Raw genomic sequence first — 27,550 nt, 5'->3', positions numbered from 1 at the left:
ATGTATGAATAACTCTCAAAAATTATGTTTTCATCAATCCAAGTATTTTTTTATTTGTATTACTTGATTTATACTGAATAAAGATTACACAAACATACAAAATGGTGTTGGCTGTGTGACTGAATTCCTCGTTGAGAAGTGGTATCGGGTGTCCCATAGAGAAGAAGCAAACCCTCCTTGTGTTCCAGAAAAATCCCCATTATAGCTAGTGCATTACATGGTTGTTGTTGGGGGAAAGGTGGGTCTTTTCTATTGGCAATGATTTACTTTTTATAGGCCCACATTGAAATGTGGTCGTATATTGTCGTCGCCCCCCTTTTGCTGTTAATATCCGATTGACTTTAAATTTATACGCAGTGTTTAAGGTCATAAGACGAAGAAGCCTTTGATTTGCTCTGCCCAGGCAACGTTCCTGTGCTCCGATTGCCTTCAAATATGCACAGAATGTACCTTGGGATTCTAGCTATCACATATTAAAAATAGAAGAGTGTTGGATTCCGAGAACGTTCAAAATAAATTCAAAACCCGCCCCCAACAATCAAAGGTTTTTTGCTTAAAAAATTGCCATATTTTATCGAATTTTTATTGTTCTTGGTATCTGAGGATTTTTCTCAATTTAGTATGTGATAAATATCATCGCGGCGCAGCCAACCGCTAGAGATTCCAGAGATTTGGATGCCTCAGCAGTCAAAAAAGGTCAAAATAGGCGATTTCGGTTTCTAGTGTCGATACATCGTTACGGTCATTTTAAAAAATTGTCTTTTAAGGATAATGTGTATAGTACCAGTACCTATCACATACGGAAGAGGCGATAAAATCTCTTTGCATTTGCAATTTCAAAATTAATTAAAACCAATATTAAATTCCGAAAATCGTTTTTTTGCTAAAACTTTTTTATTTTTAATCGGATCAAAATGGGAGTAAGGCACAGAGTCCGGGGTGGTAATGGGCGTATTGTGTCCAAATTTCATGGTTTTCGGACAATCGGTGCCGGTGTCACGGCGAAATTCCACTTTTTTCCCCTCATGGAAGCCGTAAATTGACTTGAAGCCAGGGTCCTTGAAGTTGTACAGCTGCACCCGGTGACCGATATTTATTTAACGGGGAATAAGTGATAATTCATATTATAGCAGTAAATAATTAAAATATTTCATAGGGATTATAATAATATCTATATCTTGTCTGGGTACAGGGTTAAAACCAATATTAAATTCCGAAAATCGTTTTTTTGCTAAAACTCTTTTTTTTTAATGGGATCAAAATGGGGGTAAGGCACAGAGTCCGGGGTGGTAATGGACGTATTGTGTCCAAATTTCATGGTTTTCGGACAATCGGTGCCGGTGTCACGGCGAAATTCCACTTTTTTCCCCTCATGGAAGCCGTAAATTGACTTAAAAAAAAAACGACGAAAGGCAGGTGACAAGAACAAACGACATGAACGAATGCAGGTATCACCTTGAAATTTTCAGGGTACCTAGGTACCAACGTGAAAAGTTGCTCGCCGGAATTTAGTACTCATGGTACCTTTGGTTCCAGCGTAGCGCATGCGCGAAGTCAAATCCAGCTAAACTCGAAAACAACCTTGTCGGCACGGAAAACATCAAAGGAGAAATTCGAATAAAAAATGATACAATGATTTCACACAACAGGCCAGCTATTAGCCTCTCGATTGACAAGAGTTTCATCGCCCTCCATTCATTATAACCAATGTCATCGTGCCCTAAAGAATCAACAAATCAGCTTGCTTATCTCTGCTTTCCCTAGGCAAAAAATGCTCATCTTTGAACTCAATCATGACATTGACCTAGTGAACGCCTACACCAAGTTTGAACATTCTAGCTTAATTAGAAGGAGAGTTCTTGTGTTCCAAAGTCCCGGCCCTTCAAATTGCTTCTATTTTTCATTTTCAATTCAAAATGGTGACCATCACGTGACCGAAATCAAAATTCTGATCCGATAGATTTTTAGGTATTCCTTCCAGGATTCCGAAAATATGACGCCCGAGTCTGTAAGTAAAATAGCAAAAAAGCCTTTTTAATTTTTCACGTTTAAAGATGGTGGCACTTCCGGTTCGATCGACAAACTCCATATTTTGTGTACGAATCAGTAATTACTTGTCTAGTATCGAATTTTTTTTTTAGGTCATTCTGACCTATATTTCGACGATTTTTTTGAAAACTTTGATCCTTAATTTCACCAAGGGGAGATAATTTAGAAAATTTCCAAGGACATCATTGAAGTCGCATTGACAAGATCTACTAACATTCTAAATTTCACGAAAATCGCACAACTATTAAAGAAGTTGTCAAATTGGTAATAACTTCCGGTTCGAAATGACAGCGACGAATTTTCGAAATGCCAAAATCCGAAATTGCAGATTTGAAGTAAATGTTTCAAGATACTCAAAGAAAAAAGAATTAGTAAAATAGGTCAAATAGTCACAGAGTTACAGCATTGTAGGTCAAATGCATTCCTTCGTAAAATTCGGTGATTTCGGATTCGTAAAACGTTTTGAAAATATATTTAATCAACAGCCACCACCCATTTTTGGGGGGATAGGTAAAAGTTTCAGAACGATCCTATGGTTAGATTCTGAGAAATCCGATTTGTGGACAAAACACAAAAAAAAAATAACAATAATAATCTTAACAGAAACAATAAGCTTTCATATGTAATATGAAAGCTTAATAATAATAATTTTAGTAATCACAATAGGCTTTCAGACAAAAGTCTGAAAGCCTAATAATAATTTTAGTAAAAACAATAGTCTTTCAGACAAAGTCTGAAAGCCTAATAACTAGACCTGCAAGCAGCACTGAACCGGCTTTCAGGAATTTATTAAGAACAGAATGAATAAAAACGGGGGAAATGCATGGGATTTTTCTATTTTTCTCGTGTCTCTTATCTAGTGACAGTCAATTCTATTTTTGCATTGTGAGATACCCTCCCACCGTCCCATATAATAACTTTTCAAATTCAACGGAATTATCAGTGAAATGAAATTCGATCGTTTGTCTGTTACCGCTCGTTACTTCAGTCTGTTATATAGAAAGACAACTCGTGTTTGTCATGTTTGACGTCACTTCCCGTTTCTTCACGTGCTTGTTTCTCAGCTATCGGAGCAATGATCTCTGTGTTAAAATTATATTTGGGATGTATTTAACGAGCTCTATCACATATTTTAAAATGACTGACACCAATATTGTCCTTTAAGAAAGATCCATTGGACATTATACCATTAGAAGCAGATTTACAGATATAACGATTTTTCGACTTTTTTCAAAGATTGTGACACTTTAGGACCATTTATTACTATATTGAGTCTTTTAAATTTGGATTCACACCATAGACCACCGTTAGGACTCTAAGTAACAGAAGTTTAAGAAAGGAAATAAGAGAAGTTTTCGAAATAAAAGCGTCCGAATAGGCTCAAAAAAGGAAAATAATAGATTTTCAGCGTTCCATTATTGCCTAACTCGTGAATTTTTACCATTTAGATCTCATAAGATTGTCCATTGTTCGAACTATTCAATGACACTTTAGTTGTTTTGATTCGGTGGAATCTGGCGTAGTAATCACTTTTTTCGCAAGATCACCATTTTTTTTACTTTTTACGTGTTTTTTTTCTCAAAATATCGGAAATTTTAAACCACTTCCGGTTTTTGGATCACTGTTGGGATAGCTTTAACAAGTTGTTTGGTTACCTTATCTTCTGTACAAGAAGTTTCAGAATAATCCATTCAGCTATTTTCCAAAGAAAGAAAATTAGAAGATCATTTTCAGTAATTTAAGGATTTTTCAACTTTTTTCCAAGATTGAGGTTCTTTTTGGACCACTTATATTATTTCAATGCCTTAATTCTTCCACTCACGCCATAGTCCACCGATAGGACTCTGAGTAAAAAAAGTTTAAGAACATAGTTTTAGGTTTCGAGAAAATGGCGTCCCAAAACGGAAAATACTAGATTTTACGGGTTTTTTTTAAAAAATATCGGATACTTTTTCGACTACTTCCGGTTTTTGGACCGTTGTCGAGATAGTTTTAACAATTTGTTTAGATACTTAACTTTCTGTCACAGAAGTGTCAGAAACATCTATTCAGTATTTTTTTTGTAAAAAAGATAAATAAAAGTACATTTTCAATAATTTAACGATTTTTCAACTTTTTTCAAAGATTGAGGCCATTTTTGGACTCCTTATATTATTTCAAACCTTTTCCTTTTGGATTCACGTCACAGACTACCGATAGGACTCTGCGTGAAAAAAAGTTTCAGAAAAATCGGAGTTGTCGTTTTCGAGAAAAAGACGTCTAAAAAGTCTCCAAAAACGGAAAATACTAGATTTTCAGCGTACCACAATTTATTTTCTAACCATCGAAATCGTACCATTGAGATGCCATATAATAGTCCATTAATGGGGCTATCCAAAGACACTTTACTTCTTTTGGTCCGGTAATATCTGACCGAGAAATCCAGCTTTTCGAAAGAGCGACAATTTTTTAACCTTTTTTTCCCCATTTTTTGAATACTTCCGGTATGGAGATTATTGTCGGAATAGTTTTAATAACAAGTTTGGGCAATTAAATAGCGGCAGGGCTCTGTAATGATATATTACATTATCTGATCAGATAAAATGACCCTGAGAAATCCTATGTTCAAAGGTGCCAAAAATGAAAAAATGTCAAAATATCGAAAATTAAATTCAAATGAAATGAAATGAAATGGGGTTTAACGTCCTACTGTTCTGCTCCTAACCTGGGCTAATGAAGACGGGCATACGCCATACAGTGTGCTATGAGGGAAATTTTGCCCGGGCAGCGGCACTACGGCCTACTCTTATATCGAATTCCAACTGCCAAGGGATCTTTTACGTGCACGCGAAAATTAAATTTAAATAACTCAATACATATTATACATCGTTAGAATCGTAATTAGGTCAGCTATCCGAATCTGTAATCTTTTTGTAAAAATTTGTTTAAATAATAAAGTAATAGAGCATTTTGCAAAATTTCACGATTTTTCGACTTTTTTCGATTTTCTGTCCGTTTTTTTATCGTATTCCAGACATTTCAAAGTCTTATTGGATGGCATAATTCACAAGGCTATCGAATGGACTCTCGATAGAGAAAGTTAAAAAAAAAGTTGCGGTTAAGATTTCGAGATACAGGCGCCCAAAAACGCCCCAAATCAGAAAATACTTGATTTTCAGCTTGTCATATTTTGCTGCTTGGTCATAGTATCCGTATATATTGGGCATCATACGACAGTCCAACATAAAAAGTAAAAAAATGGTGATCTTGCGAAAAAAGTGATTACTACGTAAAATTTCGAAAAAAATAAAGTGTCATTGGATAGCCCGAACAATGGACGATCGTATGACATCTAAATGTTCCAGGACTTTCAGAAATATCGATTTATCCTTTCCCAAAAATATAAGGGTTGGGAAATGGGAAGAAAATTCGAAAAAAATCGAAAAATAAAGGGCAATAACTCGGAATGAAACTTATATTTCTGGTATCGGATTATTAATTATTAATTGTAAATATATATAATTACTATTCATTGTTTATTGTTACCAAGTAACCTTTAGTATATTTAAAGAGAAAAAATTGTAGAAAAAAATAGTTAGTCAAAAATCGGATAAATATTGTGACCTCTATAAGGGTCCACAACCTTGATATACCATATTTTTACGCTATTTGAGAACGAAGGGCGGCCATTTTGTCTGTCAGTTTTGGGCCGATTTTCACGAAATTCGACCTCAGTCGTCCTTAGGGTGTAACGGTGATATAATAATACGGTTTTTAAAATCGGATAAAAATCAGGGGCCATAATTCAGGAAGTTACTGTCCGATATGTCCTTAGGCTGTAAGGGTGATATAATAATACGTTTTTTTAAATCGGATAAAAATTATGACCTCTATAGGGTCCACAAGCTAAAAACACGATTTTTCTTACGATCAGGGACCATAATTCAGGAAGTTACCGTCCGATATGCGCGAATATCGAAAGGAACCGAGATCTTTGGGTTATAAACTGACATTTCAAGTTTCAACAAAATCGGATAAAAATTGTGACATCTATAGGGTCAACAACCTTGATATATCATATTTTTTACGCTATTTGAGAACTAACGGCGGCCATTTTGTCTGTCAGTTTTGGGCCGATTTTCACGAAATTCGAACTCAGCCGTCCTTAGGGTGTAACGGTGGATATAATAATATGTTTTTTTTAAATCGGATAAAAATTATGACCTCTATAAGATCCACAAGCTAAAAACACGACTTTTCGTACAATCAGGGGCCATAATTCAGGAAGTTACTGTCCGATATGCGCAAATATCGACAGGAACCGAGATCTTTGGGTTATAAACTTCCCTTTCAAGTTTCAACAAAATCGGATAAAAATTGTGACCTCTATAGGGTCCACAATCGGTGATATAATAATATGTTTTTTTAAATCGGATAAAAATTATGACCTCTATAGGGTCCACAAGCTAAAAACGCGATTTTTTGTATAATCAGGGGCCATAATTTAGGAAGTTAAGGTCCGATATGCGCGACGCGAATATCAAAAGGAACCGAAATCTTTGGGTTATAAACTTATATTTCAAGTTTCATCAAAATAGGATTAAAATTGTGACCTCTATAGGGTCCACAACCTTGATATACCATATTTTTACGCTATTTGAGAACGAGCGGCGGAAATTGCTGAAATTCACTAGGATTCTTCTCTTTACTAATTTAAATGATGCATGTAAATTTCATACAGATCGGCAGATAACTTTTGATGTTAGAGCATTCACAAAGTTCAATAAAGTGAAACAAGGGCCATAACTCTAGACGTAATAAACATAAATTGCTGAAATTCAATAAGCTTCTTCGTTCCACTTATTTAAATAATGCATATAAATTTCAGAAAGATCGGATGATAAGTTTTGGCGTTAGAGCGTTCAGAAGGTTCAATAAAGTGAAATAAGGGCCATAACTCTAGACGTAATACACAGAAATTGCTGAAATTCAATAGGCTTCTTCGTTTCACTAATTTAAATAATGCATATAAATTTCAGAAAGATAGGATAACTTTTGTTTGGCGTTAGAGCGTTCACAAGGTTAAACAAAGTTAAACAAAGTGAAACAAGGGCCATGACTCTAGAAGTAATAAACGGAAATTGCTGAAATTCAATAGGCTTCCTCGTTTCCCTTATTTAAATATTGCATATAAATTTCACAAAGATCAGATGTTAACTTTTGGCATTAGAGCGTTCTCAAGGTTAAACAAAGTGAAACAAGGGCCATAACTCTAGAATTAATAAACGGAAATTGCTGAAATTCAATAGGTTTCTTCGTTTCCATAATTTAAATATTGCATATAAATTTCACAAAGATCGGATGTTAACTTTTGGCATTAGATCGTTTACAATGTTCAACAAAGTGAAACAGGGGCCATAACTCTAGACGTTATAAACGGAAATTATTGAAATTAAATAGGCTTCTTCATCTCACTAATGTAAACATATATCAATTTTAAAACAATTGGATGATAACTTTTGGCGTTAGAGCGTTCACAAGAAATTGTAGACGATGGACGGACGGATGGATGGACGGACGGACGGACGGACGAAGGCGACAGCAATATACGTCCACATTTCTATGTGGGCGTATAAAAATTGTTGACTTTCCACGTTGATTTTAAAATAAATTCTAAATGACTTATACTCCTCAAACGTTTCTATTTGGAGTGATGTTTTGCGTAATGTATATTGTATTGTTCTATTTTATATGGACGGACGGACAGGGGCGACGACAATATACGTCCACATGAAAATGTAGGCGTATAAAAACCGGTCCTTGTGATAGATGAATTGAAGTTTGCTTTGGTTAGAAGGCGTTTCAGATTAGGTGGCTGTCTTTTTGATTTAATGAATTAAACATTGTCAAATTTTGTTCTAAGGTTGTCGTTTGATGCCAGGACTGTCCTGCTCCTGTGCATTGTTTTAAAGAAGTTGGGATATTGGGGGTTATGGGTAGCGACAAAGGTAATGTCTTTTACTTTGGTAGTCCTTACTGACTGGTTATCAATGGCCAAAGCCTTATTTATCCCAACTTCTATTACGTCATGGGGTAATGCTGTTTCAATAAATTTATTTTTGGCTCACCAAATCTGACAATTTGGAGATCTTCATCTATCACAATTTTGCATATTTTTCTAGTAGCTAAAGAAAAGGGTATATTATTTTTGGTATGGCGTAGATGACATGATTTATAAGAGTGATAGTTTTTGATATCTGTTTCTTTAGAATAAATATCCGTTATAAGGAGTTCTCTCCTTCGTTTCATTAGAGCGGCGAAGAATGCGATATGCAGATCGTTCGTTTCAATTGTGAATTTGATATTTAGCTCAAAATCATTCATTATTTGTTTTAAATCTGCAAGTTAGCAACGTTGCCAATTCGTTCATTCCAAATTCAGAATACATCGTCTAGGAATTGTTTCAACTGAGGTTCTAAATATAATATGTAATCCACGCCATGTTTAAGTTCTACAATTGGGTATAAATTTTCCATAAGTATGTGTTATCGTGTATGGACGCCATTGTCTATATGTATACTTTGTATTAATGGAAAGTTTTACATTGTACAACTTGTAAAAGCCAATAAACAATGACCTTTGTGACATACTCTATACGCTAATATTACTAATAATAATGTAGTCTTCATACCTTTAACCATAAAATACCAACAGCTCCTGTGGCAGCCATTACACCTATTTTACCGAGGAAGAGAACAAAATCACCTATACTATTAATAGCTGCTACTCGTAAACCATTGCTTAACAGAATTAAAAAAGCCTGGAAAAATATGTATTTTATATAAATCATATATATATATATATATATAGGTATAAATCGAATAATAATATAGGTAAATACAACTCCCAGCTAATATATATATATATATATATATATATATATATATATATATATAAAACTAAATTAAAGAAAGACATTTAATGTATGTCAGTATGAAGTGAAGTGGAGAATTTTTTACATGCGACATATTTTTATACGCCCATATTTTCATGTGGACGTATATTGTCATCGCCCCTGTCTGTCCGGACGTCCACAATTTGTTTGTGGACACTCTACAGGTCACAATTCTTATCCGATTTTGACGAAACTTGAAATATAGGTTTATTTCCAAAAGATCTTGGCCGCTTTCGATATTGGCATGTATCGTTGATTTGAACCGCTTGCAATTCTTCGGGATAGTGCCTTGTATGGGTTCGCCTCGTGGGTTTTCCCCGGGTCCTCCGGTTTCCTCCCACTGCTAAAGACCCCTACGCGCAAGCGAATTATTGAAATAAAATTAAACCATATGTTAGTCCCGAAATGACCTAGTTTGTGTCGAGTGGACGTTAAAACCCATTTCTCTCTCTCTCCAAAAGTTTGTAACCGGGACCGACGTTGGGTGCGACGTTAAACGTTTCCAGAGTCCAGCTCGGACAGTAACCTTTGTCGAAGGCACCATGTTTCGGCAAAGCCAAACGTACGGTCGTACCGATGTCCATTGTTCTCTTTTTCTTTTTGAGGGGGTGTGGGGGTGTTGTCAACATCCATTTGTGTTCCGGACGAACGTCTTTGGATGCCATACCGATAGTCCGATGTCGTCTCGCGTTGTGAGCTCGAACCAATTCGTCTAGCATGTCAATATACCGTTGTGTTTGTCAATGAGTCAAGTATCGCCACATGCAATCTTTCAGTCTCCGTTGAAATCGTTCCACCACACTGGCCATGGTTTCGACGTTGTGTGTCACAAAGAAATGAATTTTTTTCTTTTTCAGGTAAGCTTGCATTTTTCGATTGAGGAATTTGGTCCCTTTGTCTGAATTTGCTGGGGTTGTCGACTTAGAAAGACTCGACGAAAGGCGTCCAACAAACTATCTCCCGTCTTGTTTTTGAGGGGCAACTCCCAAGCGTACTTGGAAAACACGTCGATGACGCACAGCAAGAACCTATATCTCTCATTCTGTTTGACCAAGGCCGACATATTGCTCAAGTCGGCTTGCCACTGATGATTTATGCCGGCCACCACCAAGGTGGTCAAAGAGAATTTCTTTTTCAGTGGTTTGTGCAAGGTGTACGGCCTTTGTTGTTTCAACCATGTTTTGACTTTGTCCAAGGGCAGACCGGTAGCTTTGTGGAGACCCAGGGCTCCACCAAAAGCGACCAGGTGTTTCGGGTCGTAATAGACTTTCTTCTGCTTTCGTTCCATGTTTCAGCCGGTTTCCATGTGATCAGGCTATTTATAGTTTTTGCAAGGGGAGCCTCGGGTGTTGCGGCGCAACGGGAGTCCATGCGGGTGGCGTGGACAACACGTTCCATCGTTCTTGATTGCCGATGGCTTCGCGCGGTACGTTCGTGACTTTCAAACCTTGCATCACGCCAAACCATCCCAATGGAGCCTGAGTATTCTTTCGCCGACGAACCAAATCGTTCCCGATGTCGATGGCATTGGTGCCGGGTACGGGTACGCCATTCCGAACCAATTCCAAGTTCTCGTTCCACGACCAAGGTGTTTTCTCCTTCAGGTGTTTCAACAAAAGGCGAGCTCGATGTGGAAAGACCCGGGGGACCGACTCCAGGATGGGTGCCTCTGAAACCACGGTTGCTTCTTCTTGTTTTTGTTCGGGTGTTTTCTCGTCCGACAAGGGAATGACCTGCTTTCTTTTCCTTTGCATCGTTTGATAACGTTGTAACAACTGTCCGTATCGTTGCATTTTATTTTCCTCAATCAGTGTGGGGTCGTTTAACATGTGTTGCATGTCATGGTAAACATTTTCGACGGCCTGCTCCAGTGGATCTCGATCGTACGCAGATTCCACTGTCTGACTTTGATGGGTTTGACGTACTTTGTGGGATCGTCGAAGGGCACCAGTTTCATTTTCTTGGCGAATTTCATCTTTCGGAAAAGACCGGACCAACCGGGTGAAAAATCCCCCTTTTTGTTGCTTCAGAAGTCGCAGACGGGTCTTCCGAGGTGTTTTAGACGTGCCCAAACGTCGTAATAAGGGGGCGTCCTTTTTCAAGCAATTGACCACGTTCTCGGTCACAGGAACATTGCTGCGAATCAGGTTTCCAATACACTCACACACATTGTCGACGATGGGTTGACCCTCGAGCAGAAGAGGGCGGTCTTTGGGTGCAGTGTTCAACAGGTACCGCAGTGTGTCCATGACTGAGCTCGGGGCCGTTCTCTGGTTCCCTTTTATACCTTTTCTCTCCATAGGTTATCCCCCAAATAATGTAGATATCTCGGTGGCCATATCGTTCACGAAGGTCCGGTGCCAGGGTCGAGAACGTCGCTCTGGGAGGGTCGGAGGCGGGTGTTTCCGCTGCGTATGTGTGCATAGCTTATGTGGAAACCTGTTTAATGGTTTCATTGGTACCGGAAGTGACATGTTTAGGGTAACGTGGCACCGGTGAAACCCGTCATTACTGCATCGCAGTTCTAGTTAGGCTTTCACCTTCGGTGAAAGACTATTGTTTTTACTAGGTATTATTATTAATATTGTTATTACTAAGATTAATATTATTATTAGGCTTTCACCTGCTATTGTTATTACTAAGATTAATATTATTAAGCTTTCATATTACATATGAAAGCTTATTGTTTCTGTTAAGATTATTATTGTTATTTTTTTTTTGTGTTTTGTCCACAAATCGGATTTCTCAGAATCTAACCATAGGATCGTTCTGAAACTTTTACCTATCCCCCCAAAAATGGGTGGTGGCTGTTGATTAAATATATTTTCAAAACGTTTTACGAATCCGAAATCACCGAATTTTACGAAGGAATGCATTTGACCTACAATGCTGTAACATTGTGACTATTTGACCTATTTTACTAATTCTTTTTTCTTTGAGTATCTTGAAACATTTACTTCAAATCTGCAATTTCGGATTTTGGCATTTCGAAAATTCGTCGCTGTCATTTCGAACCGGAAGTTATTACCAATTTGACAACTTCTTTAATAGTTGTGCGATTTTCGTGAAATTTAGAATGTTAGTAGATCTTGCCAATGCGACTTCAATGATGTCCTTGGAAATTTTCTAAATTATCTCCCCTTGGTGAAATTAAGGATCAAAGTTTTCAAAAAAATCGTCGAAATATAGGTCAGAATGACCTAAAAAAAAAATTCGATACTAGACAAGTAATTACTGATTCGTACACAAAATATGGAGTTTGTCGATCGAACCGGAAGTGCCACCATCTTTAAACGTGAAAAATCAAAAAGGCTTTTTTGCTATTTTACTTACAGACTCGGGCGTCATATTTTCGGAATCCTGGAAGGAATGCCTAAAAATCTATCGGATCAGAATTTTGATTTCGGTCACGTGATGGTCACCATTTTGAATTGAAAATGAAAAATAGAAGCAATTTGAAGGGCCGGGACTTTGGAACACAAGAACTCTCCTTCTAATTAAGCTAGAATGTTCAAACTTGGTGTAGGCGTTCACTAGGTCAATGTCATGATTGAGTTCAAAGATGAGCATTTTTTGCCTAGGGTAAGCAGAGATAAGCAAGCTGATTTGTTGATTCTTTAGGGCACGATGACATTGGTTATAATGAATGGAGGGCGATGAAACTCTTGTCAATCGAGAGGCTAATAGCTGGCCTGTTGTGTGAAATCATTGTATCATTTTTTGAAAATGTCCGGGGTAGCCGAAAAAAGGAGATCGAAATCCAAAAAGTCGTATTTTTACGATTTGGGGCATTTTTAGAGGACGTGTAAAGTAAAATAAAGCATGCATATACTTATATTATTGATATTAAATATATCATATAAAAAACTAAACAATGAATCAGCTGTCATTGACAGATTTTATATTATAAGCATGGTCAGTGGAAGGTCAGCGTATTGTCTAACTTGAACTCACTGACTCCGTAACATTATTGTGGGTATGGTATAAGCTGAAATTGATGAGATGCACATATCTCGTATGACTATTTGGTACTTACAGTGTTAGACTTTGTCGTAACGTTACGGTCTCCATTCATCAAATCGTCGTTGGGGCTATAATACGATTTTGAATCAAGTTATTTATCACTGAGGGACTCAAAATTAGGTTTGATGTAGCTCTGCTCATTTACAGTGGCGAATTTAACGGGCTCATGGGTTCCAGCTCCCTCCTCTAGAAATTTCACAGCACCCGCATGGATTGTGGCTAATTTTGTGGCAGAATTTTATTTTTCTGGGGGAGGTACTTCTAAATGGCTCCGACACAAGTGCCTGAAATGCCATGAAATCACGTTTTCGGCCTCCAATTAAAATTTCTTAGCGGGAGAACCCCCTGACCCGACCCCCTTGCGGGGCTTCACGGTCGGTATCAGCCCCCCTCCCCACCACCATGGTTAATCCGGCGTTGATGTTCCCTCTTGTGCAGCTGCAAAAGAATGTACAAGTTCATTGCCTCATTGTCAAAGATCCCACTTTTCTACCCCTATTCGGGTAATGAGGTCGAGCGTATATTGTATAGGGGATATTAAACAAGCAAACAGTATGGCTGATGTCTCCCGCCAAAACCCCAAAGTAAAAGATGACACATTAATTTTCAAAAGTATCGAGCAATCAAACTATACTGTAAATTTCATCACTCTCTCTCAGATAGAAATCAAGGTTATCTTGTCCCAAAGCATCGACCAATGAAATTGCCAAGCTGTAGCTCAAAATGTTCAGTCAAGACCTGATGAACATTTACACCAAGTTTAAACATTCTAGCTCAATTAAAAGCTGGGTTGTTATGTTCCAGTACTTCATTATAACCAAAGTTATCATACCCCAAAGCATCAACCAATTCAAAGTCCCGGCCAATCAAGTTGCTTTGCTTATCCTGACTAAGAGAATGCTCATTGTCGAACTTGGTCAAGGTAATATGGTCAAGGTACTAATGTAATGAAACTATACACAAAGTTTCATCAAATTGCTTATCTCTGCTTACCCATTTTAATAGTCCCCTGCCAATCGAAAAGCCCCCCGACCCACCCACTCCACTCCCGTGTAATACATTAGGTTATAATTGTGTTACAAACGTATCACAAGGAGCATTTGAATATTCTCTCTGAGGCATCTGATACCACTTGTCATTGAGGTGTTCACACAGCCAACTCATTTTTGTTTGTTTGTGTTATCTTTATTCAGTATAAATCAACTAATACAAATGAAAAAAAGTACTTGGTTTAATGAGATTATCTTTTGAGAGTTGGTCATACAGGTATCACTAATCATAATTGCTCTTAACTTCAAATATACTATTCAAAAAAAGTAGGGGATATTTGATTTTGGGGGCATAATACTAAAATATGCAAATGACTACGAAAAAAGTCACTATAGAACCTAACAGAAGAAACATTTCCCGTTACATGTGACGCCCAAACGCACCAATAGCTACCGCATGGAATGCAGGTGATGCTTGGGATCATCATGGGGGTCCAACCCAAGATTTGCACGACTCTGACTTTGAATGTTACAGTCATTGTGGCATTGAATTCCAGGGTGGAAACATCAGTTTAATTGTTTTAGTGACCAGAAAACAAATTTTGATATGCGTCGGCTTACCCAAAATGAAAGGTTACGTGCCCTTGGCATGCTACAGATCGGCACAACACAGGCGGTTGTGGCGCGGACGATGAATGTTTCTCAGTCTGTCATAAGCAGGCTATGGTCCAGATACCGTGATACACAATCTGTACAGGACAGACCACGCTCAGGTCGACAACTCAAGCCCAGGATCGATTTATCCGTACCTTGGCCTTGAGAAATCGTGTCATCACAGCAAATCAGATCAGCGCTCGTCTTCAAACAGACACTGGTGTGAGAGTGAGTGGCCAGACGATTCGGAATCGACTGCATAGGGGTCACCTTCGCGCCCGACGTCCTCGCGTGATCCCTTGTTTGAGAGATCATCACATTCAGGCATGACGTCGTTGGTGTAGGGATCGTCAACACTGGGATAATCGACACTGGAGCAATGTGATGTTTTCAGATGAGTCAAGGTTCACTGTTGATTTTTTGGACAGACGTAGGAGGGTGTGGCGTCGTCGAAACGAGCGCTTCCAAGACGTTAACGTCATCAGACATGATCGATTTGGGGGTGGTTCTGTTATGGTGTGGGGAGGCATCACTGTTGCTGGAAGAACGGCTTTACATGTTGTTGCAGGGCGTGTTACAGGCCAGTACTACCGGGACAACATCTTGGCAGTCCATGTTGTGCCGTTCGCACGACGTCATGGCCGCCGTTTCATCTTCCAGGATGACAACGCAAGATGTCACAGGGCCAGGATCGTTACAGGTTACCTCCAACAACAGAACATCACCACATTACCTTGGCCAGCACTGAGTCCCGACCTCTCCCCCATCGAGCATGTCTGGGACATGCTTGGACAGGGATTACGTCAACGTCAACAACGTCCTGCCAATGTCCAAGAACTTGCTGCTGCGTTGCAACAGGAATGGGACAATCTGGACCAAAATGACCTTAGACGTCTCATTAGGAGTATGCCACGTCGGATCAATGCTTGTTTGGCAAACAGAGGAGGATTTACCCGTTACTGACTTGGTTGTGATGCTGTGGTAACTTTGCTGTTTGACCCCGGGTATCATTTTACCCTTATAATGGTCAGTCTGTGCCTTACTTAGTCTAACGATCATTTGGAATAAATCGATGAATGTGAACTTCATTTCATTTTGTCATTTGTTTCTTCGTCAGTTTCATTAGGTGACTTTAATAACACTTAAAAATCAAATATCCCCTACTTTTTTTGAATAGTATATATACACGATTATGTGTATTCTAAATATCAAATAAAACAATGATGATTTCTTTACAATAGCAGTACAACAAATTTATTCGCAATATTTTCCTTTGATCAGTTGATCAAAAACCTGATTATATTTACAATATATTCTAGGTCTTGCTAATGCCTTCCTGTCTTCATTAGCTGGTTTCTGCATGAAAATAAGATGTTAACCCCTGTGTAAGTGTCTTTTTCCTCTGTTGTACGAAATTAATGAGAGTAAACCAAGCTCCAGAATTTTGTTTTAATTGTGTACATGTATATGTTTATTTATATTTTTCAGCAAAGATGAGTAGCCCTCCGTCGAATATTAAACCACATACAATATATTCTGTGAAGATGTCATAAGAGAAAGAATCATAAATGGCCAGCAAAGTTGTCTTGTACAGAGAGAGAGAGAGAGAGAAATGGGGTTTAACGTCCACTCAACACAAACTAGGTCATTTTGGGACTAACATACGGTTTCAATTTTATTTCAATAATTCGCTTGCGCGTATGGGTCTTTAGCAGTGAGAGGAAACCGGAGTGCCCGGAGGAAACCCACAAGGTTGAGAAGACGCCTCTATCTCCATGCCACATACGCTCACACCTGGGATCAAAGCCACAGCCACAAGCCAGAGGTGACCGACCAGCTAGAGGTCGAAGCGAAGCACTCTAGGCCATCCCAACCCCCCTTTCTTGTACAGACCTGTGCATGTGTAGTCAATGTGAAAATGAAAAAAAAACTGTTAAAGAGACCGAATTTGATGTTAATACATTTAGTGACAGTGATGATGATAATGAAGATTAACTTTGATGACATTTGATGTGCAGAGTAACTGTTTAATTTTGATTTTCAATGATTGTTTCACTTTAATAAATAATTTCACAACTGTTCATCCTGTTTTCTAACCTTTCCCTTCATTCCAGCCCAGATACACAATTATTTTTTTTAACTTATATCTACATGTATGTTTGTAATTTGACCATTAATCATATCCGAAATAGTAGTTCACAGCTACATGTACAGTTGTAAAAATACTGTAGTGGCTAATTGAAAGGGAACATGTATGTGGGTTTAGAATGTTTATCTTAGTGGAAAAAAATCATGTGGTTCAATGCTTATAAAGTGCTACTGATCTCCATTATTTCAAAAGTATATCACTCAACTACTGTCAAACATATCCCCTGGCTAGAATATGCTACAAATCGACTCTAGCATGTTCCATACAAGCGATAATTTCTGAGCAAACATCCAACAACCAACCCTAACAGGCCCTTGAGATCCAACAAACAAAATAATTATTGGGCTTGTTTGCCCACACCTGGTCTTATGATTCATACAAGACCTGATAGTCTATCAATTACAGGCATTTGACAGAAAGGGAGATAATTCTTTTTTACCGTTAATGGATTTTGAGCATTTTTATTTACATCAAAATCTGTCCAATAAACTGTTCATTGCCAAGGATGAAGGCATGAGGTGTTTTACCAACTATTTAATTTTATGTCAACTTCAGAATTGTTAGTACACAAATAGCATTTATTTGACAATTTTGACGAATTTCATCTGGCCCTAAATCAATAAATTGCAAACATTTTGCTTGGAACTCCCAGATTTTGTCTTCCTGGCATCATAAGCTTTCCAAAAATGTATAGTTTTTCTTTTATGGAAGACCGTGTAGCGGAGTTGTGTTTCTAAGCTAGCTAGAAATTTTGGCTGCAGGCCTACACCTCCCAAGCTAAATTTCCCTCATGTCATCCTGTATAGCAAAGGCATATGCCTGTCTTAATTAACCCAGTACTAAACACAATTTACTTGTTTAATTTTTCCAGCATTTTTCAGGATAGCTGATGGGATGCGGGTCAAGTTATGCCACTTGTCTATTTAATTATTTACCAGTGAAAAATCGAATTAACTTCACCAAATTTTTACTCATTATAATGATTTTTTTTTTTCTGTTCATATTATTTCTATGACATGTGACAGTGACTGTGAATATGAAAGCTTTAATATCTGCTTAGCAGATCTAGTTAAGCTTTCATATTACATATGAAAGCTTATTGTTTCTGTTAAGATTATTATTGTTATTTTTTTTTTGTGTTTTGTCCACAAATCGGATTTCTCAGAATCTAACCATAGGATCGTTCTGAAACTTTTACCTATCCCCCCAAAAATGGGTGGTGGCTGTTGATTAAATATATTTTCAAAACGTTTTACGAATCCGAAATCACCGAATTTTACGAAGGAATGCATTTGACCTACAATGCTGTAACTCTGTGACTATTTGACCTATTTTACTAATTCTTTTTTCTTTGAGTATCTTGAAACATTTACTTCAAATCTGCAATTTCGGATTTTGGCATTTCGAAAATTCGTCGCTGTCATTTCGAACCGGAAGTTATTACCAATTTGACAACTTCTTTAATAGTTGTGCGATTTTCGTGAAATTTAGAATGTTAGTAGATCTTGCCAATGCGACTTCAATGATGTCCTTGGAAATTTTCTAAATTATCTCCCCTTGGTGAAATTAAGGATCAAAGTTTTCAAAAAAATCGTCGAAATATAGGTCAGAATGACCTAAAAAAAAAATTCGATACTAGACAAGTAATTACTGATTCGTACACAAAATATGGAGTTTGTCGATCGAACCGGAAGTGCCACCATCTTTAAACGTGAAAAATCAAAAAGGCTTTTTTGCTATTTTACTTACAGACTCGGGCGTCATATTTTCGGAATCCTGGAAGGAATACCTAAAAATCTATCGGATCAGAATTTTGATTTCGGTCACGTGATGGTCACCATTTTGAATTGAAAATGAAAAATAGAAGCAATTTGAAGGGCCGGGACTTTGGAACACAAGAACTCTCCTTCTAATTAAGCTAGAATGTTCAAACTTGGTGTAGGCGTTCACTAGGTCAATGTCATGATTGAGTTCAAAGATGAGCATTTTTTGCCTAGGGTAAGCAGAGATAAGCAAGCTGATTTGTTGATTCTTTAGGGCACGATGACATTGGTTATAATGAATGGAGGGCGATGAAACTCTTGTCAATCGAGAGGCTAATAGCTGGCCTGTTGTGTGAAATCATTGTATCATTTTTTATTCGAATTTCTCCTTTGATGTTTTCCGTGCCGACAAGGTTGTTTTCGAGTTTAGCTGGATTTGACTTCGCGCATGCGCTACGCTGGAACCAAAGGTACCATGAGTACTAAATTCCGGCGAGCAACTTTTCACGTTGGTACCTAGGTACCCTGAAAATTTCAAGGTGATACCTGCATTCGTTCATGTCGTTTGTTCTTGTCACCTGCCTTTCGTCGTTTTTTTTCTAAGTCAATTTACGGCTTCCATGAGGGGAAAAAAGTGGAATTTCGCCGTGACACCGGCACCGATTGTCCGAAAACCATGAAATTTGGACACAATACGTCCATTACCACCCCGGACTCTGTGCCTTACCCCCATTTTGATCCCATTAAAAAAAAAGAGTTTTAGCAAAAAAACGATTTTCGGAATTTAATATTGGTTTTAACCCTGTACCCAGACAAGATATAGATATTATTATAATCCCTATGAAATATTTTAATTATTTACTGCTATAATATGAATTATCACTTATTCCCCGTTAAATAAATATCGGTCACCGGGTGCAGCTGTACAACTTCAAGGACCCTGGCTTCAAGTCAATTTACGGCTTCCATGAGGGGAAAAAAGTGAAATTTCGCCGTGACACCGGCACCGATTGTCCGAAAACCATGAAATTTGGACACAATACGCCCATTACCACCCCGGACTCTGTGCTTTACTCCCATTTTGATCCGATTAAAAAAAAAAAGTTTTAGCAAAAAAACGATTTTCGGAATTTAATATTGGTTTTAATTAATTTTGAAATTGCAAATGCAAAGAGATTTTATCGCCTCTTCCGTATGTGATAGGTACTGGTACTATACACATTATCCTTAAAAGACAATTTTTTAAAATGACCGTAACGATGTATCGACACTAGAAACCGAAATCGCCTATTTTGACCTTTTTTGACTGCTGAGGCATCCAAATCTCTGGAATTTCTAGCGGTTGGCTGCGCCGCGATGATATTTATCACATACTAAATTTAGAAAAATCCTCAGATATCAAGAACAATAAAAATTCGATAAAATACGGCAATTTTTTAAGCAAAAAACCTTTGATTGTTGGGGGCGGGTTTTGAATTTATTTTGAACGTTCTCGGAATCCAACACTCTTCTATTTTTAATATGTGATAGCTAGAATCCCAAGGTACATTCTGTGCATATTTGAAGGCAATCGGAGCACAGGAACGTTGCCTGGGCAGAGCAAATCAAAGGCTTCTTCGTCTTATGACCTTAAACACTGCGTATAAATTTAAAGTCAATCGGATATTAACAGCAAAAGGGGGGCGACGACAATATACGACCACATTTCAATGTGGGCCTATAAAAAGTAAATCATTGCCAATAGAAAAGACCCACCTTTCCCCCAACAACAACCATGTAATGCACTAGCTATGATGGGGATTTTTCTGGAACACAGCGAAATGGGTCTTTTAAAATGTTCACAAGTGTATCACAAGGAGGGTTTGCTTCTTCTCTATGGGACACCCGATACCACTTCTCAACGAGGAATTCAGTCACACAGCCATCACCATTTTGTATGTTTGTGTAATCTTTATTCAGTATAAATCAAGTAATACAAATAAAAAAATACTTGGATTGATGAAAACATAATTTTTGAGAGTTATTCATACATGTAGCATAATTGTTCTTATTTAAAAAATGTACATGATTACATGTTTGTCATAAACAACATTAAATAAACAATCATGTTTCTTCACGATAACAGTAACAGTATAACAATTGTATGAAAAATATTTTCCTTTATTTTTTTTTTATTTTTAGAAAGGCCACTTCCTTGGTTTAAAATATATCATAAATTGTAGTTATCTAACATATACTTCCATGTATGTTTATCTAACAGATTACCACGTCGCCTTATCTAACAGAGAGTAAATGGTATACAATATCAAATTATAATCTACCAGCATTACTTGTTTCAGTAATTTAATCGTGTGTTATTCTTGTATTTAAGTGAGAAGAGTGAATAAACTATCATGGGTTGAAACAAATATATTGGAGTAGAAATAAACATTGTATATTGGTTTGCAAATAAATAATTGGTACAGATAATGCAATGTCATACAACATACTTTTTGGATTCGGTACAAATACAACCTTTTTATCATCAATGAAAATAATGTGATTTTAAAGTAACGATGAATAAAAAAACATTGCTTATATAAAGTACATGTAATTGGGTTCATTTAATTCACTTTGTATCTATAATATACATGTAGTATTAAACAATAAATATATTGATTAATGCCAATTCTATACAAATCTCATAGTTGTATTCATGTTTTCTTTACCATAACAAGAAACAGTACAACAGATTTAGTAACAATATATTCCTTTCTACATCCGTCAGAGTGGTTGATGATTCATAGATTCTAATAACCCCTTTTGAAGTTTATATGAAAGCTTTGATATCTGCTATGCAGATCTAGTTATTATTATTTTTTTTATTGGGGGAAGCTAGATCTCAGCAACTATAAGAGATAGAGGTTTGAAATTTGATTTTCTGTCGGAAAAGTGGTGTGCAGCTACTGCTTAAAGCTATTTCGAAATTTGTGCGCATAGCGGAAATGCGTCAAATCTTTAACGTGCACGAAAATTGAAAATCGGCCATTATTCTCTTAATTTTCAATTGATTCTTCAGATATTTACATTTTTGGATAGCTGGAGACATTTCTGAGCAGATAGCAGTTATAAACTGTGGAAATTAGAAACTTTGTCGCTCTCATTTTTTTGGTGAAAAATGGAAAATTTTCAAAATTTTCTAAAATTTTTATTTTTGGGAATTTTGAAATTTCAGTTATATTTTTGGATAGCTGACATCAATCCGATTCCAACAATATAAGTTTTTTTCTGAAATTTTAACTTTGATTTTTCACTTTTTTTCGCATTTTGGTCAAATCGTAGAGTTCTTATTTTTTTAAAACGGCTCCAACGATTTTTCTGAAACTTCAGGAATATGAAGTCGAAGTACCAAACCAGTCCATGAACTATAAATGAAAATCCCCTAATCACCGGAAGTAGTCAAGAAAGGTATCCAAACTTTGACAAAATTGTGAAAAGTGGGTGCCTGTGCGGAAAATGCGATGTATCAATTCTGTTCTTGGCGTTTAGTTAAAGTTTTATATCGTTTAATAGCCAATTGAATTGTCTATCAGATGATACTTCAGCGACAAGTTTCTATCAAAAACTAAAAAAGTTATGTGACTTTGAAAAGTAAGGTATTTTGCGATTTCGAGCAACTTTAGACGCATGTTTCTCGGAAACGCCCAAAACGATTTTTTTAAAACTTTCTCAATCGAGAGATAAATGGGTACTCTGTTGTGAGAAACCACTGTATCATTTTTTGAAATGTCAGGGGTAGCCGAAAAATGAGATCGAAAATCGAAAACGTCGTATTTTTACGATTTGGAGCATTTTTAGAGGTCTATTTCTCGAAAAGTCAACATAATATTTTTTTGGAACTTCTTCTACAGAGAGGCCTATCAGTAGTGTTATATATAAAACCATTGTACAACAGTTCCAAATTTCAGGAGTACCTAACAAAGGGATCGAAAATTGAACACGGCACCTTTCATTGTTAAGCGAAACATAAGAGGGGATACAATCTGTACGTTTTGTCAACGTATAGAACCAATTCAAGAGTGCTTTTATCAGTGATGATATTTGAACTAAAATTATTTCAACTATGAGTGTTTTCTTCTATCCAATATTTAGGTTTAGTGACCCTGTAACAGAAATAGTTGATAGCTGTGTGTAATAATTAGTCTTTGAATTGATATTGTTGCTTCTTTGTCAAAATTATCTTATACCCGTAATCATCTGGATAGAAATCGACGGCTCGCGCTGTTTATAAGAAAGTCCAATTTGTTAAGCGGTTGCAGTAGTATCGTACAGAAGTATCGAATATTGTACCTGTGATAAAAGGCGTGACGCTGTTTGAGCATGGACTCTATCTGTAATTAATAATAAAGTTTTATTAGTGACGTCAAATCTTTAACGTGCACGAAACCAGAAAATTGGCGATATTTCATTGAATATTCAATCAATTTTTGAACCAGTTACATATTTGAGTAGCTGACATGAACGCGATTCCGAAGTCCTGTGTAAACATTGGTGTGACCGTAAAAGATCCCTTGGCGGTTGGAATTCTATATAAAAGAAGACTAGCGCCGCTGTACGAGCATGTTTAGAGGTCATTTCGGGACTAACATATGGTTCATTATTTTAATAATTCGCTTCCGCGTAGGGGTCATTAGCAGTGGGATGAAATCGGAGGACCCGGAGAAAACCCACGAGGTTGGACAGGCGACCCTACTCCTTGTCACGTACAATTGGGGAATCGAAACCCCGCCAGTTGACTTAATGACAGACCGTATGATACAGCGCAGTCCCAAAGGCTAGCCTACCGTGCAAATTCCAGCCAGCATAATGAATCTATATAAGAAACATTTATTCCTACTGGCGATTTACAAACAGTCCCCAAGGCTAGCCTACCGGGTAATTTCCAGCCAGCATAATGTATCTATATAAGAGACATTTATTCCTTCTGGCGATTTAGAAATATTGCATGAAGAAATTCAAATCAGAAGAACAGAAACACGACTAATGCACAGTATCATATTGATTATAAAAGTACAATGTATATATTGGTTACACTATATATGTCAAAAAACAACAATCATTAGATAATAATAATTATTTACTAATTATATAAATCATTTTAAGAGGTAGGAGTTATCCGTTGTTTAATTTAACAGTTATATAATTACTTTTCTCGGAAAAGCCGCCAATGATTTTTTTCAAACTTGCTCAATCGAGATTCTACTGGGTAGTGTATTGTGTGAAACCCTTGTACAATTTTTCTAATTTTCATGGGTAGCCGAAAAAAGAGATCGAAAATTGAAAACTGCGTATTTTTACCAGTTAGAGCATGTTTAGGGGTCGATATCTGAGTTATGCTAGAGTGTGGGTTTTTTTGGGGGGTAGGGGGAGTGGTGGGGATAGTCTTTTGTCATGCATCTGGCGATCGTGTGACGCCTTTGCGACAGTGAAAGCCTTCGGCATTGCGCGCAATTCTAGTTATTATTATTATTATTATTATTTTTTTTTATTGGGGGAAGCTAGATCTCAGCAACTATAAGAGATAGAGGTTTGAAATTTGATTTTCTGTCTGAAAAGTGGTGTGCAGCTACTGCTTAAAGCTATTTCGAAATTTGTGCGCATAGCGGAAATGCGTCAAATCTTTAACGTGCACGAAAATTGAAAATCGGCCATTTTTCTCTTAATTCTCAATGGATTCTTCAGATATTTACATTTTTGGATAGCTGGAGACATTTCTGAGCAGATAGCAGTTCAAAACTGTGGAAATTATAAACTTTGTCGTTCTAATTTTTTTGGTGAAAAATGGAAAGTTATATTTTTGGACAGCTGACATCAATCCGATTCCAACAATATAAGTTTTTTTCTGAAATATTGACTTTGATTTTTCACTTTTTTTCGCATTTTGGTCAAATCGTAGAGTTCTTATTTTTTTAAAACGGCTCCAACGATTTTTCTGAAACTTCAGGAATATGAAGTCGAAGGACCAGACCAGTCCATGAACTATAAATGAAAATCCCCTAATCACCGGAAGTAGTCAAGAAAGGTATCCAAACTTTGACAAAATTGTGAAAAATGGGTGTCTGTGCGGAAAATGCGATGTATCAACAGGGTTCTTGTCGTTTAGTTAAAGTTTTGTATCGTTTAATGGCCAATTGAATTGTCTATCAGATGGTATTTCAGCGACAAGTTTATATCAAAAACTAAAAAAGTTATGTGACTTTGAAAAGTAAGGTATTTTGCGATTTCGAGCAAATTTAGACGCATGTTTCTCGGAAACGCCCCCAACGATTTTTTTAAAACTTTCTCAATCGAGAGATAAATGGGTACTCTGTTGTGTGAAACCACTGTATCATTTTTTGAAATGTCAGGGGTAGCCGAAAAAAGAGATCGAAAATCGAAAACGTCGTATTTTTACGATTTGGAGCATTTTTAAAGGTCTATTTCTCGAAAAGTCAACATAATATTTTTTGGGAACTTCTTCTACAGAGAGGCCTATCAGTAGTGTTATACATAAAACGATTTTACAATAGTCCCAAATTTCAGGAGTAGCAGAACAAAGGGATCGAAAATTGAACACTGCACCTTTCATTGTTAAGCGAAACATAAGTGGGGGATACATCTGTACGTTTTGTCAACGTATAGAGCCAATTCAAGAGTGCTTTTATCAGTGATGATATTTGAACTAAAATTATTTCAACTATGAGTGTTTTCTTCTATCCAAAATATGGGTATAGTGACCCTGTAATAGAAATAGTTGATAGCTGTGTGTAATAATTAGTCTTTGAATTAATATTGTTGCTTCTTTGTCAAAATTATCTTATACCCGTAATCATCTGGATAGAAATCGACGGCTCGCGCTGTTTATAAGAAAGTCCAATTTGTTAAGCGGTTGCAGTAGTATCGTACAGAAGTATCGAATATTGTACCTGTGATAAAAGGCGTGACGCTGTTTGAGCATGGACTCTATCTGTAATTAATAATAAAGTTTTATTAGTGACGTCAAATCTTTAACGTGCACGAAACCAGAAAATTGGCGATATTTCATTGAATATTCAATCAATTTTTGAACCAGTTACATATTTGAGTAGCTGACATGAACGCGATTCCGAAGTCCCGTGTACACATTGGTGTGACCGTAAAAGATCCCTTGGCGGTTGGAATTCTTTATAAAAGAAGACTAGCGCCGCTGTACGAGCATGTTTAGAGGTCATTTCGGGACCAACATATGATTTATTTTTTTTTTATTTCAACAATTCGCTTCCGCGTAGGGGTCTTTAGCAGTTGAAGGAAACCAGAGGACCCGGAGAAAACACACGTTCAACTGAGGAATCGAAACCCAGCCAGTTGACTCAATGACAGACCATATGATTCAGCGCAGACCCAAAGGTTATAGCCTACCGGTGCAAATTCCAGCCAGCATAACGTATCTATATAAGTGACATTTATTCCTACTGGCGATTTACAAATATTGCATGAAGAAATTCAAATCATAACAACATAAACACGACTAATGCACAGTATCATATTGATTATAAAAGTATAATGTATATATTGGTTATACTATATATGTCACAAAACAACAATCATTAGATAATATATAATTATTTACTAATTATATAAATCATTTAAGAGGTAGGAGTTATCCATTGTTTAATTTCACAGTTATATAATTACCCGGTTAGAGAGAGAGAGAGAGAGAGAAATGGGGTTTAACGTCCACTCGACACAAACTAGGTCATTTCGGGACTAACATATGGATTAATTTTATTTCTATAATTCGCTTTCGCGTAGGGGTCTTTAGCAGTGGGAGGAAACAGGTGGAAAGAGAGAGAGAGAAATGGGGTTTAACGTCATTTCGGGACTAATATATGGTTTAATTTTATTTCAATATTTCGCTGGCGCGTAGGGGTTTTTAGCAGTGGGAGGAAACCGGAGGACTCGGAGAAAAACCCACGAGGTTTGACAGGCGACCATACTCCTTGCCACGTACAACCGGGGATTCGAAACCACGCCAGTCGACTCAATGACAGACTTTATGATACAGCTCGCGCACGCCAACCATTCAGCCATCCAACCCCCCGGAAACCGGAGGACCCAGAGAAAACCCACGAGGTTGGACAGGCGACCCTACTCCTTGTCACGTACAACCGGGGATTCGAAACCACGCCAGTCGACTCAATGACAGACTTTATGATACAGCGCGCTCACGATAACCACTCAGCCATCCAACCCCCCACCCTGGTTAGAAAGGTATGAACAGCTAGAGAGAGAGAGTGAAATGGGGTTTAACGTCCACTTGAAATAAACTAGGTCATTTCGGGACTAACATATGGTTTAATCGAAGTCCCGTGGATACATTAGATTGCACGTAAAAGATCCCTTGGCAGTTGGAATTCGATATAAGAGTAGGCGATAGTGCCGCTGCCCGGGCAAAATTTCCCTCATAGCACACTGTATGGCGTATGCCCGTCTTCATTAGCCCAGTATAGGAGCAGAACAGTAGGACGTTAAACCCCATTTCATTTCATTTCATTTCATTTGTATATCGACGAAAGTCCGTTAGGGTCATAATCGGAACGTTCTGCATACGTATAATATGGAGAGCTATTTTTCTAAGTGGCAATATTTGAACTAAGGGTGTTCTACTGTTAACCAATATCTGGCACTGGTGCTTCTAGAGTGAAAATATTTCATATCAGTAAAAAACAGTTGCCCCTGAAATTAATATCCCAGTTTTTTTGTGTACATGACGTCATCTCTTTATACCATTTAAAATAAAGCTCCCTGTTGCAGCTATTTATAAGAAAGTCGCCCCTTTCTTAGTATAAAGGAAAGTTGAGGTTGATAATTATGATTTCAGGTTTTATTTGTTATCTGAGACTAAAAGACTGTTTTTGTCCCATTCGGAAAACTGTTTTTTGTTGGGTTTTTTTATTCCATTTACAATTCGTGTAGATCTCTGAAACTAACA

General features: G+C 37.2%; 1 protein-coding gene and 1 long non-coding RNA gene across 5 annotated transcripts in view; one reads left to right on the top strand and one right to left on the bottom strand.

Moving 5' to 3' along the window:
* LOC126817150 (choline transporter-like protein 1) overlaps positions 1-27,550 on the bottom strand; it is a 427,912-nt gene that overhangs the window by 28,731 nt on the left and 371,631 nt on the right. For all 4 annotated transcript variants that reach the window (XM_056100629.1, XM_050543993.2, XM_056100630.1 and 1 more), the window contains one exon: positions 8,720-8,848. In XM_056100629.1, coding sequence (XP_055956604.1) covers positions 8,720-8,848 — 129 coding nt within the window. The remainder of the gene's footprint in view (positions 1-8,719; positions 8,849-27,550) is intronic.
* LOC130012515 (uncharacterized) lies at positions 15,973-16,730 on the top strand. Its single transcript, XR_008787955.1, has 2 exons — positions 15,973-16,034; positions 16,138-16,730. It is a non-coding gene; the product is annotated as an uncharacterized LOC130012515 (long non-coding RNA).

The sequence above is a fragment of the Patella vulgata genome, chromosome 4, assembly GCF_932274485.2.
Source record: "Patella vulgata chromosome 4, xgPatVulg1.2, whole genome shotgun sequence".
Lineage (NCBI taxonomy): Eukaryota > Metazoa > Mollusca > Gastropoda > Patellidae > Patella > Patella vulgata.
Note: the sequence above shows the minus strand (reverse complement) of the source record. Positions and strands in the feature narration are given on the sequence as shown.